Below are 12,220 nucleotides of genomic sequence, written 5' to 3'. Positions count from 1 at the left end.
GGCGGCGCGGGGCGGGGCGAGGGGCGGGGCCGCGCTCAGTGCGGGGCGGCGGCGGCGGGGACGGGACGGGACGGGACGGAGCCGCGATGGAGAAACCGCGGCGAGCGGTGGTGGTGACGGGTACGGGGCGGTGAGAGGGGCAATGAGGAGGGGGATGAGCCCTTCCCTGAGGGGTGGGGGCGGTTTGAGGGACCCCCGAGGTGAGGGGACGCTTCGGGGATACGATGGGTGTGGGGGTGTCGGTGAGGGAGCCCCGCTCCGCCCTGAGGGCTTTGCTGAGGAGAGCAGCTTTGGGGCAGCCGAAAAGGGCCGCGGGTGGGTGTAACAGCCCTCCCCGAGCTCATGGGGGGCTCCCAGGGGTGTCTTTTCTCCGTAATTAAGAATCTGAGGGTGATTTTGGGCACCCTGAGCTCGTGGCGGGGATAAACACTCCGCTGAGATAAGAGGGAGGGTTTTATCTCCGGTGCTGGCCCCTGGGTGAGTGCGGAGCGGGGACTGTCCCCTCGGGGGCTGTTTCGGGGGGCTGTCCCCTGTGGGGGCCGATAAATGGGGTAAAAAGCAGACTCTGAGGGGGTTTTGAGGCTGGGCTGCTGTATCTCAGGGCTGTCAGAATTGCGAGTCTTACACCTCTATAAGGGGTTTATCCCCTCAGTGAACACTTCCCTTTCCCCATTTGCCGCCCCATCACCGAAAGACGGGGGGCCAAGCCTCACATTGAGCAAGAAACCCCAATTTTGGGGCGCAGGGAGGAGGGAAAATACCCTCTGACCACCTCACCCTTGGAGGCACCAAGGTGTGGGAGCTGCGGGCGAGAAGCTCCGAGGGGAAGAATGAGGCAGCCGGAGGCCCCCGGCGTTGTCAGCCTTTTTCCCGGGGTACAAAAGCTCCTCGGGGTGATTTGTGGGTGAGACCGTCCTGTGACAAATGGGGGAAAAACTCGCCCGAAACTATTCAGGGTCTTTTCCTCCCCTCCCCTTTTTTCTCCCCCTGCCCCGAGCAGCTGAAGTTGAGGCCGGTTTGAATAGCGAGGGGTTGCTCAGTGGCAGGGAAAAAGGCAAAAAAAAAAAGGCAAAAAAAAAAGAGAAAAAAAAAAAAAGTGCTTTTTCCAGGGAACAGTTGTGGGGAGCCAAGGAGCAGGTGGCAAATCCTGCCTTTCCCAAGCCCAAATCCAGCGCGGAGCGGCGGTGACTAAACAGAAAACTTGCGTCAGGAAACGTTCTGCTGCTCGCAAAGGCTCCTCCACGCTCTTTTTTTTTTTTTTTTTCCTCTTTTTTATTTTTTTTTCTCTCCCCGAGGGGAAGCCTGCTTGCAAAATGCAGTGGTTTGCCTTGTCAGGCTGTGCCCCTGTTTGATAATGTCACGCTGAATTCCGTGGAAAACCCGGTGGGTGCCGAGGATAAAGCGGTATTTGTGCACCATTTCTTTTTTAGAACTCCTTAAGGAGATAATCCCATCACCATCCCTGCAGCTGGTTTACAGCTAATGAGCCTGTGCTCCGTGGGGTCTGGTGCTGCCCACAAAATTCCCGATATTCCCGGGAAGGGATAACACCAGGGATCTGGGCAGGGGATGAGTCAAAGCAGTGACAACCCCTGGCTGTGTTTGTGCCACTTTGCCTCGGGATTTGGAGCCAGGAAATCCTGCCCATGGGGGCACCTGTAGAATTTCAGCCTTTTCCCGTGGCTCAGTTGTTAAAACACGGATTTTTATGGGCTTGTCACGCTTTATTGAGGATTTTTAAACTTAGCAGGTCTCGATGTTTGCTTCCAAAGGGCCGTGTGGGACTTGCAGAAACAGCTGGCAAGGCATTAATTTGCCTCCTTCCCCCTGTCATAGTCTGTCTCACACCCCTGCAGTTCTGCTGGCAGGAAAACACCCCCAAACATTTTTATTTTTTTTGGTGGGAATATTTCTTTTGGAGAGCTGAAGGCGCCGGGTTGAGCTCCACGGGCGTGGACGAGCCCACGCTCGGGAAATTCCTCCTGTGCAGCATCACCTCAGCCTCGATTTGGGGAGGGCAAATCCAACATTTCCATTAAGGTGTCATCTGATATTTGTGGTCCCTTTCAGGGGCTGGGCAGAATTTATGTTCTCCTAATTGCAGGAGGCTCGGAGGGGCAAGGCTGACGTTTTAAATTAAAGCATATCGACGTTACTCCCAGATAAATTGCCCAACCTTTGTGTGCTTGCTCAGGGAAAAAAAGAAAAAAAAAAAAAAAAAAAGATGTTATGGATTACCAGTTAACTCCAAAGTTATTCATTAGGAATTTAGAGGTGCTGAAGGAGGTGTTTTTGATAAAGCCTTGGTGGCCTTTGCCGTGGTGTAGGTGGCTTGTCAACAGCTCTGTTTATTTCCTTGTGAGGTGTAATTAATGCTAACGAAGATCTTGGAGGAGACCCTGAGCTGAGAAGGAACATTGGAAGGCAGGCTTTTGGAAAGCATCTGCTGTGAGCTGAAGCCATCAGGAATAGAAAATCCAATCATGATTCTAATTCCGTGGCAAGTTAGCTGGTGATAACAAGTTTTTCTAACCTGGGCAGGAAGGAAAATTCTGCTCCCCTAAAGAAAAAAAAAGCAAAAAACAAAAAACCACAAGTTTCTTTTCAAGCAAATTATTCTTTCCCTTCACTGTACAAAGCTGCAGTTGAAATATTTTAGTGCAGGTGTCTTGTTTGATCCTCAGATGTAAAGAAATAAGGAGTGAGTGGTAGAAGTGGGTTTGTTTTTGGTTTTTTGGTTGGTTTTTTTTTCAGGAGAACTAAACCAGGAAAGCCCCAAACCTCTTTGCAACTTCAAGTTGAGTCAAACCTGTGAATTTTCCTTCTCTTGCAGGGTTTGGGCCGTTTGGAGAACACGCTGTGAACGCCAGCTGGATTGCAGTCCAGGTAAAACCTGAATTTTCCTCTTAGGAAGCCAAAAGAGAGGACAAATCCCTACAAATTTGGAGTTTCAGCTCTTTTTGTCACTTAGGGTTTGTTAACCCTAAGGTTGTTTGGAATATCCAGATGGTTCAGCTGGATAATGTTTGATTCCCTGCTCAGGAAACAAGCCCTTAGCTGGTGGAGTTTAATGAGATTGAGTTAATGTAGCTGAGGCAAGTCAGGAATTCCCAGCTTTGGGTGGTTTTAAATGGGGCAGGGAGCTCGGGATCTTCCTCTGCCCTGGAGGATTTCAAAACAAACAGAGCGACCCAGAGGAATCTGGATTTTTTTTTTTTCTCTCAGTTCTGGCTTGAAGCTGGGTCAGTTGGTTCACCTTTAAACCTCTTCTCATCCCTGAGAGGAGACTCCCAGGGCTGGAATCGTCTGGAGCCTCAGGAATTCTGATTTTCTCCCCTTTGGGTCACCCCTTCTCTGCTCAGCTGTTTGGAGACAGGAAGAGTTTCTGGGGAAATGCTTTTCCTGCTCAGACAAATCAAGTTTATGCCACTTTGTAGCTGCTCTGTATCTGCCTGGGCAAGTTCTTAAAACCCCTGGAATGTCCTGGAAGGGAATTATCCAGTCCCTAACTCCTGGCTGTGCACAAACACCCCAAAAACCCCACTCTTTTCCCAGGAGTTCATCTGTGTCAGGCTGACATCCCACAGATGAGGCAAAAAGAAGGAATTAAGCTTTTTTTTTGATGAAATTAATGCCTTTTTTTTTGCTATAAAAACACCTTTGACAGGGGATGGTGCTGCCACATTATCCCCCACTTCTCCCTTCTTTGTCACTTCTGGATGGGGTTTGTGGCAAAGCCACTGGGAATTCCTTTTAGTACAGTTGCCCAGGGAATTAAATCTATTTTTCTCCCCACCACGTCTCTCTCCCCTTCAGAGCCCTGAGATTAATATCTTCTTTCTGAATGCTTTTAAATTAAATCACAAACTCTATAATCAATTACAGGCAACTAATGTCCAGCTGCCTAATGTGTTGGCTGGTAGGAGAAGACACAAAACCTTTGCCTCCAAGAGCTTTTTGGGGAAGAAATATATTGAAGTTTGGGTCAGTTTGGAGGAATATGCAGGTTTTGGATGGGGGGAGAAAAAATAACCAGGACATTCCTAAAAATCAGAAGTGAGGCTCCCTGATTTGGTTTGCTGTTGCTGGTGTAGTGTCAGCTAGTGTGAGTTTTATTTTATTTTAGAGGAGACAGACAAAAGGGTGTTTTTGGAGCAGGAGGAGTGGTGGGTGTTGTGATGTTGCTTAAAAAAAAAATTAACCAAAAAACCTAAAGAGGAGCAGCTCGAGGCTCTGGTGGCTGATGGATGAAGTCCTCCCCTCCATTTAAAATCCATTTTTTGGGGGCTTGGGGGGATGTTTTGAGTGGGTCAAACTCAGATTTGGGATGTTTTGAGTGGGTAAAAGAGAGTTGGGATGTTTTGAGTGGGTGAATCCCAGAGTAGGGGGTGTTTTGAGTGGATAAAGCTCAGAATTGGGATGTTTAATTTCTCACGTTTTGAGTGGGTAATTATCAGAATTGGGGGTGTTTTGGGTGGGTAAAACAGAGTTTCGGGGTGTTTTGAGTGGATAAATCCCAGAGTAGGGGGTGTTTTGAGTGGATAAATCCCAGAGTAGGGGGTGTTTTGAGTGGGTGAACCTCAGAGTTGGAGTATTTGGAGTGGGTAAAACATGATTTTGGGTGTTTTGAGTGGATAAATCTCAGAATTGGGATGTTTTGAGTGGATAAAACAGAGTTTTGGAGTGTTTTGAGTGGATAAAACTCAGGGTTGGGGATGTTTTGAGTGGATAAATCTCAGAGTTGGGATGTTTTGAGTGGGTGAATCCCAGAGCTAGGGGTGTTTTGAGTGGATACATCAGAGTTGGGATGTTTTGAGTGGATAAAACAGAGTTGGAGTGTTTTGAATGGATAAATCTCAGAATTGGGATGTTTTGAGTGGATAAAACCCAGAATTGGGAGATATTTTGAGTGGACAAAACCCAGAGCAGGGGATATTTTGAGTGTTTTGAATGGATAAATCCCCAAACCAGGACAATTCCAGTCCGATCTGGATCCACCTTGGAGACTCCAGCTCCGTCCCTTCACCGACAGATTATTGTGACTGAAAACATCAGCCTGGAGGCAGCAGCGGGGAGGATTTGCCTTTCCTTCCCCTGTCTCAGCCCCCAGAGGCCCAGACAAAAAAAAAAAAAAAAAGGAACAGCATGTCTTTGAGCCCGGGTGAGGTGGGCATTGTGCAAGTTTCAGACGGGGGACTTCATGGAGCTGAGTGGACACAAAGGCGTGTCTGAGTTCCCCGAATCCCAGACGGTGTGATCTGCATTTTAATAGAAGACAAAAAAAAAAAAAATCAATTAAACAATCTTTGTAAATCCTTCCTAGCTCCAGGGCCTAGAGTTTTGGTTTATTACTCTCTTTTCTTGTGTTGCGTCGCTGAGGATAAAATTTACTTCCTTTTTATTTTTATTTTTTTTCTTTTCTCCTCCTCCCTGGGTTTTATTTGGCTTCTCCCACAGAACACGGGCACGGTGTGGGTTTTCCCTGGAAGTGCAGTGAATTTCTGTCTGGTTTTGCAAGCTGACTGATTTTTACACATGGGCACCTTAAATTAGCAGCAGCAGCAATCTCAAGATGATGCCAAAATGAAAAGTTTTGAAATTTCACCCAAAAATAAAAAAAAAAAAACGATGAAATGTTTGGGTTTTCACTCAGAGGAGAGAGAGAGAGAGAGCTTTCCTATAAAACCAGCAGGAAGAAAAACTCCTTGCTGCTTTATTTGAAGCACAAAAACCCACTCTGTGTTAATTCAGGTTTGCTGTTTCGAGCTTTCATCTTTTTTAGCGTTTCAATTCAGGATTTTTTTTTTTTTATATATTATTTTATTTTATTTTTAAACGGGTGCAACTCGTGCTGGGGGAGGGAATTCCAAGAAGAAATCACTAAAATGAGCTTTTCCCAACGCTTTTTCTGCCCTCACTTAGGTGTGGACACAGGTGGGCTGTGAAGCTGCTGGGCTCCTTCATCTCCCCCCAATTCCCCAAAAAAATGCTTCTGGCTGAGGAGGAGGAGGAGGAGGAGGAGGTCAGAGTGCATTGTGACATTAGGAAGGACAATTGCTGTCAGGGTGTCTAGACAGACCTGATAAGGATATTAGAGGCTCACAAAGAGCAGCATTGTGGAGGGGTCAGGGAATGGGTCACACATGTTCAGTGTGCTCTGTTTGTCAGGTGGACAGGGCCTGGGGAAGGGGGAGAAGTTGTTTGGGGAAGGGGAAAAAGGGGGAAAAAGTTACCAACATCTTCATTAGGGTTGGTTAAAAGGAAAGTGGTGGCTTGGTAAATTAAGGTTTAAGTGGCTGGAGGATTTCTCTTTTCTTCCCACCATCAAATCCATCCCTAGGAGCTGTTTCCTTCCTAACCCTTGCATCTTCAGGAGCATCTCCTTAATATTAACACTCCTAAAGAGTTATTTTTTTTTCCTCCTCCTAAAGAAGGTTTTGGATACTCCCATTTGTAAACTCCTTTACTCTTTTTCTCTCTCTCTCTCTTTCTCGAGGCTGCAGGTAAAGGTTTTGAAGGCAGGTTTGTGCCAAAGGAGCTGTGCTGAGCCATCCCCTCACATCCATCTCTGGTAATGAATGTCTCAGTGTGCCAGACACTAATCAATACAGCAAGGTTTTAATATCAGCCTTGCCCTGGGAGCCAGTGATTCATCATCGTTGCTCATATCTGCTGCTCTGTGAAAGTGTCACTTTGGCCTTTCTGGGCTGCTTTAGTTGTCTTAAATCTTGTTACATCACCGTGGTTTGGCCCCACACGAGTGCAAAAGGTGTTTTTGGGGTTTGTTTTTTTTTTTCCTCAGTGGAAAACCATTCCTGCTGATAAAAAAAAAAAAAAAAAACACAGGGAAAAAAATGATGACAGGACACTGCTCACATTTAAATAGGGGAGGCCTCAAACCTCAACTTCTCTTCTCCTTTCCAGTGTCTTTAATTTTTAATCTTTAATGTGGGGGAATACAAGGCTGGAGAGTGAAAACAGCTGATCTGCACTCCTTGGCCTGAAGCTTTACTGAGGAGGAAAATCAAACCTGAGAATTCCTTCAAAGAGCAGCTCGTGGCTCTGGTCACCGAATCCACACCTGGAATAGAGATAAATTCAGGAATATTTTGAAATGTCCTTTGGTGGTTTTTGCCTGTTCCTACCTCAGATCAGTAAGAGCAGCTGTTTTGGATGTTTGGTGACAAGAGGAAAGTTTGATCCTGGGTTAGATGCTGCAGGAATTCCTTAAATCCCTATTCCCTGACTCTTTTCTCCCACTGGAAAAATGCTTCCTGGTGTTACCTGGCTCCAGAGTTTAGGCTCAGGTGATGGTTTTGTTTAAGAATCCTTTTTTTTTTCCAGAGGCTTCAGACCATGTGGGTGCTCTGGCGAGTTTGGGGTTGATGGCTCTGAGACAGGAGCAAAGCTCCAACTGGAACTTTACTGGTGGGACTGGAGAGAAGCATCCAGAACCTGTGTGTAGGGGAAATTCCCAGATTTGGGATCAGCCAGTGCTTTCCAGTCAGAAATACTGGGGAGAAAAAAAAAAAAAACCACAACCCTCCCCAACCACCCTTTCCTCTGGTTTTAATACCTTTAATACCTTTGCAAGGTATTTAATTGACACTTGGTGTTTTAAAAGGTTTGAAGGAAATTTGCTGTGTTTATTGCTGGGATATTTGGGATGGTTTCAGGTTAAAGAGGGAGAAATAATAATTCCCTGGGTTAGTTGAATCACCAGTGCTGTCACCCAACCCTGAGAGCTCTTGATCTGGAAATAAATGTGAATTCACTCTCCAGGCCAGCAGCAGCCCTGGATGATGGAGAAAATCCTCCCAGTCCCACCTTCTCTGCATTGTCACTCCTTGGAAGAATTCAGGGATTGTGACTCTCTCTTCCCCTCTATAAATAACAGAGCCCAAGATTTCCTTGGCAGCGTGGGTGGTGCTGACAATATTGTCAGTTAAATGTTGATTTCTTTGTCACACACACACATCAGAGCCAGACAAACGGTTCTAGGGCTGAAACTCTTCCCCCAGGTGGGGAGATGCCTTTGTTGTTCCCATTATGGGGTTTATGGGGTTGTTTTTTGGGGGTTTTTTTTCACAGTGGTTGCTGTAAACCCGCTGCAGGTGTGCTGTGTATGAGGTTATACAACCTGGTGTAAACTGGTATTAGCCCCTCTCTCTGCCATGAAACCTTCCAGGAGTAAATCCTCTTCTCACCTCGTGTCTCACCGTTTTGGTTTTGCTTTGCTGGTGTTTTTTAGGAGCTGGAGAAGCTGGGGCTGAGGGATGACGTGGATCTGCACGTCTATGAGGTCCCTGTTGAGTACCAGACCGTGCAGAGACTCATTCCTGCCCTGTGGAAGAAGCACAGTCCTCAAGTGAGTGAGTAAAGAGAGGAGAAAAAAGGAAAAAAAAAAAAAACCAAAAAAAGAACAACCTAGAAAAAGGCTGGAATCTGCAGTGAGCACCGTGTGAAATCCCCTTTTTAATGTATTCCTTCAGCCTGGTAGTCCTTGACTGGATCTTTTCCTCTTTTGTGGTGAATTTGTGGGATTTTTTACAGTCCCCAGGAGCAGTGGGTGTGAAGGGGCCACTGCAGAGGGCTGTCTAGACAGCTCGTGGTTAGTCTGTGCCACCTGCAGCTGTGGAGGTGCCAAGGCTCCTTTTTTACCCTGATTAAATCACAATTCAGGTCGGGAGGGGAGGGAAAGGAGAAGGATAAAAATGTGAGTTTGTCCCTCTGCTTCTCACAGAAGAATCCCTGTGACACCTCAGGGTTCACTGGGAACAGAACCGTGGAATCCCAGAGGGGGTTTGGGAGCTCAAAATCCAACCACAGAATCATTTAAGGCTGGAAAATGATCAAAGATCATCGAGTCCAACCTTGGACTGAGTGCCACATCCAGAACCCAAAGCCACAAGTGACAAGGCAGTGTTAAGATGTCCCCAGGTTTCCAGTCCCTGAAGTGACTCCAAGAGAACTGGATTTGGAGTCTGGACAAGTAATTGGGAATTTAGCAGTACAAATTTGCCAGTTAATCAACCAAAACAAACGTCTGGGTGGCTTTAGCCAGGGCATGGGATTTAAATATCCTGGATATTTCCTATACAACGCTGGAAAAGTCATTTTCCACTTGTCTGGTTGGTGTGCCAGGGAGGAATTCCAGAAGGAATTGACAGAACCATTCAAGGTGCACTCACAGAGTCATCCACATGGGATCTTTGGTGGAACTGGTGAGTTCCTCACCTTCCCAAGGCATCCTTTGAACCTGAACAATCACCACATCCTTAATTCTCATCATCTTATCAGACAAAGGGAATGAAGTGACAAAGCAGGCACGGCTATCAGAGCTGTAAACACCCCACAAACATCAGGATTTTCCACAATCCAACCCCATTTTTTCCTTTTTTTTTTTTTTTTTTTTTTCTCCCACTCTTTCCCTGGCAGCTGGTGGTCCACGTGGGAGTGTCAGGCATGGCCACCACTGTCACCTTGGAGAAGTGTGGCCACAACGTGGGCTACAAAGGGCTGGACAACTGTCGTTTCTGCCCGGGCTCCCAGTGCTGTGTGGAGGGAGGCCCCGAGTGCATCGACTCCATCATCGACATGGACACTGTCTGCAGGAGGGTCTCTGCCCTGGGGCTGGATGTCACCGTCACCATCTCCAAGGATGCTGGCAGGTGACCCCCCTACAGGGGTGTGGGAATGGCTCAGGGGATGCTGGGGTGAGGTTGGGGAGGCACCTGAAGGGTTTTGTGGTTGTGTCTCGGGGTGGTGCCTGTCTGATTTTTGATTTCAGGGATGGAGCGGTCAAAGCTGCTCTGGGAATTCCAGCCCAGCCCAAAATCCCACCCAGATTCCCCTTTTCCCGGTTTGAATCCATTCCCTGTGTCCTGTCCCTCCATCCCTGACCCCAAATCTCTCCCCAGCTCTCCTGGAGCCTCTTTAGGGACTGGGAACAGCTCCAAGGTTTCTCTGGAACTTTGCTTTTCCAGCCTTGGGCACTTCCAGGGATCCAGGGGCTTCTCTGGGAATTCCAGCCCAGCCCTCCCCACCCTCCCAGACAGGAATCCCTGCCCAATATCCAACAGAAATTCCCCTTTTCCCAGTTTGAATCCGTTCCCTGTGTCCTGTCCCTCCATCCTTCATCCCAAATATTTCCCCAGCTCTCCTGGAGCCCCTTAAGGGACTGGGAACAGCTCCAAGGTTTCTCTGGAACTTTGCTTTTCCAGCCTTGGGCATTCCAGGGATCCAGGGGCAGCCACAGCTGCTTTGGGAATTCCAGCCCAGCCCCTCCCTATCCTCCCAGCCCAAAATCCCACCCAGATTCCCCTTTTCCCAGTTAGAGGCCACTCCCTGTGTCCTGTCCCTCCATCCTTCATCCCAAATCCCTCCCCAGCTCTCCTGGAGCCTCTTTAGGGAATGGGAGCAGCTCCAAGGTTTCTCTGGAGCTTCTCTTCTCCAGCCTTGGACACTTCCAGGGATCCAGGGACAGCCACAACCCCCTGTGACCGTGTCACCCCTGTTCCCTTTGTGCTCCTGCACTGCAGGACTGAGGCTCTGCAATCCACACATTTCCCATGGAATCACTGGAGCTGGAAAAACCCTCTCAGGTCCAACCATTCCCCAAGTGCCACCTCCACGTGGTGTCCCAAACCTCCCTGGGACATGCCCACCTGGGTTTCAATGGTCAGGGAGAAAAAAAAAAAAAAAAACAAAAAAGAGAGATCTTAATTTTTTTTTTTGTCCTAAATTTAATCAGAACAACCCCAGACTCACAATTCCTGCCTTAAATTCCCTCCCCTAAATCCTGCCACGCTGGAAGATGGGAACTTACAGCTCATTTTATCTGGTTTTATCCTTTTTTTTGGTGTTTTTTCTGAATGTTCTCTGTTTTTTTTTTTTTTTTGTGTGTGTTCCAGGTACCTGTGTGACTTCACCTATTACACCTCCTTGTACCAGAGCCGTGGGAGGTCAGCATTTGTCCACGTGCCTCCTTTGGGAAAACCTTATACTGCAGAACAGCTGGGCAGGGCCCTGCAGGCCATCATAGAGGAAATGCTGCAGCTTTTGGAGCATTCTGAAGACAAAATCAATTGTCAGCATGAACATTGAGCCTGCCCAGGAGCTCTCCCTTAGTATTGCACTTCCAGAATTATTTGGTTTTTCCCCTGCTGCCGAAGTATTTTGGGGGGAAAAAAACAAAAAAACAACCAGAAAACAAAAAAAAAACTAACAAAAAACCCCACATCCCCCATTCCAGAGCCAGAATTGGAGACTTCAAAAAAGAAGAAGAAGAAAAAAAAAAAGGAAAATTCAGCGAATTTTGCTTCTAGAAATTAACTTTTTTTTTTTTTTTTTTTTTTTTTTTTTTTTTTTTTGGGCTCAGATCTTTGAGTTTCAACCTGAGCAACAAAAGGATTCAAAAAATCTCTTCTCTGAATTACCTGCAGCTCCTCATTCCTGAAGCTGGGAGCTTCCAGGGAATGGATCCTCACCTGGATTTGGCCTTCAGGTGCAGGGAACTGCTCTCCCAATCCTCTCGTGGCTGATCCCTGAGTTGGAACTTCGGCTTTCAGTTGGGTTTTGGGGTTTGTTCTCCCCCTCTCCTGTCCCAAATTCCAGGTGATAACGTGGAAGGACAGCTGGAGTCAGGATGGGGTGGGATTGTCTTGGGAAGCAAAGTTTGGTGGCCACAAGGAGCCCGAAATTGCTTTTGCTGGAATGGAAAATGATTTTTTTACGTCCTGGATTCCTCACTCCACATCCTCCAGATATCCACAGGGTCTCTGCAGGAGAAGGGATGTGTTTGGGATTCCTTTTGGAACCCAAATCCAGCTGGATATTTTGTGGGTTTTTTTTTTTCCTTTGGAGCTTGATTCCTAAATCTTTCCAAATCTCTTTTTCCTGCCTCTCCTTTGGCCACCTCCTTCGAGTCAAGCGTGGACCTCGTGTAGCAAACCTCAGTTAAGTGTGTCTAAAACCAGTCAGATGTGGGGTGAAGAGCCCAGGAAATCTTTATCCTGTGCTCTTGGTGCTTGAAGCTGTTTTTAAGGCAAAGGTTGAATAATTTATAACTCCCTTTAGCTGCAATTTTTTTCCCTCTTGCTCCAAGTTGGGAGAATAATTTTCAACTGAGATCCTGATTCCACCTTGATGGAGCAGAGACATAAAAATGCAGGTGGAAAGAGACTTTGCAGAATGAAATGTCTCAGACCTTCAGCCCAAT

At 47.1% G+C, this 12,220-nt stretch overlaps 2 protein-coding genes across 2 annotated transcripts in view; both read left to right on the top strand.

Annotated features, from left to right (window-relative positions):
* UBA52 (ubiquitin A-52 residue ribosomal protein fusion product 1) overlaps positions 1-12,220 on the top strand; it is a 196,724-nt gene that overhangs the window by 78,497 nt on the left and 106,007 nt on the right. The gene's annotated exons all lie outside the window — the stretch shown is intronic.
* Positions 51-11,181, top strand: PGPEP1 (pyroglutamyl-peptidase I). Its single transcript, XM_066336236.1, has 5 exons — positions 51-120; positions 2,834-2,886; positions 8,252-8,368; positions 9,439-9,671; positions 10,914-11,181. Exons 1-5 carry the CDS (start codon positions 87-89, stop codon positions 11,104-11,106), a joined length of 630 nt encoding a protein of 209 aa, XP_066192333.1. The 5' UTR covers positions 51-86; the 3' UTR covers positions 11,107-11,181.

The sequence above is a fragment of the Sylvia atricapilla genome, chromosome 26 (assembly GCF_009819655.1).
Source record: "Sylvia atricapilla isolate bSylAtr1 chromosome 26, bSylAtr1.pri, whole genome shotgun sequence".
In the NCBI taxonomy this organism is placed as follows: domain Eukaryota; kingdom Metazoa; phylum Chordata; class Aves; order Passeriformes; family Sylviidae; genus Sylvia; species Sylvia atricapilla.
The sequence above is the reverse complement of the archived record's forward strand: the minus strand, read 5'-3'. Positions and strand labels throughout refer to the sequence as shown.

Excerpts from the sequence above, each read along its gene's own strand:
- PGPEP1 (XM_066336236.1), top strand. The coding sequence starts at position 87 with ATGGAGAAACCGCGGCGAGCGGTGGTGGTGACGG. Across the intron at positions 2,887-8,251 it reads CCAGCTGGATTGCAGTCCAG|GAGCTGGAGAAGCTGGGGCT; the intron begins GTAAAACCTGAA and ends GGTGTTTTTTAG. Across the intron at positions 8,369-9,438 it reads GGAAGAAGCACAGTCCTCAA|CTGGTGGTCCACGTGGGAGT; the intron begins GTGAGTGAGTAA and ends TTTCCCTGGCAG.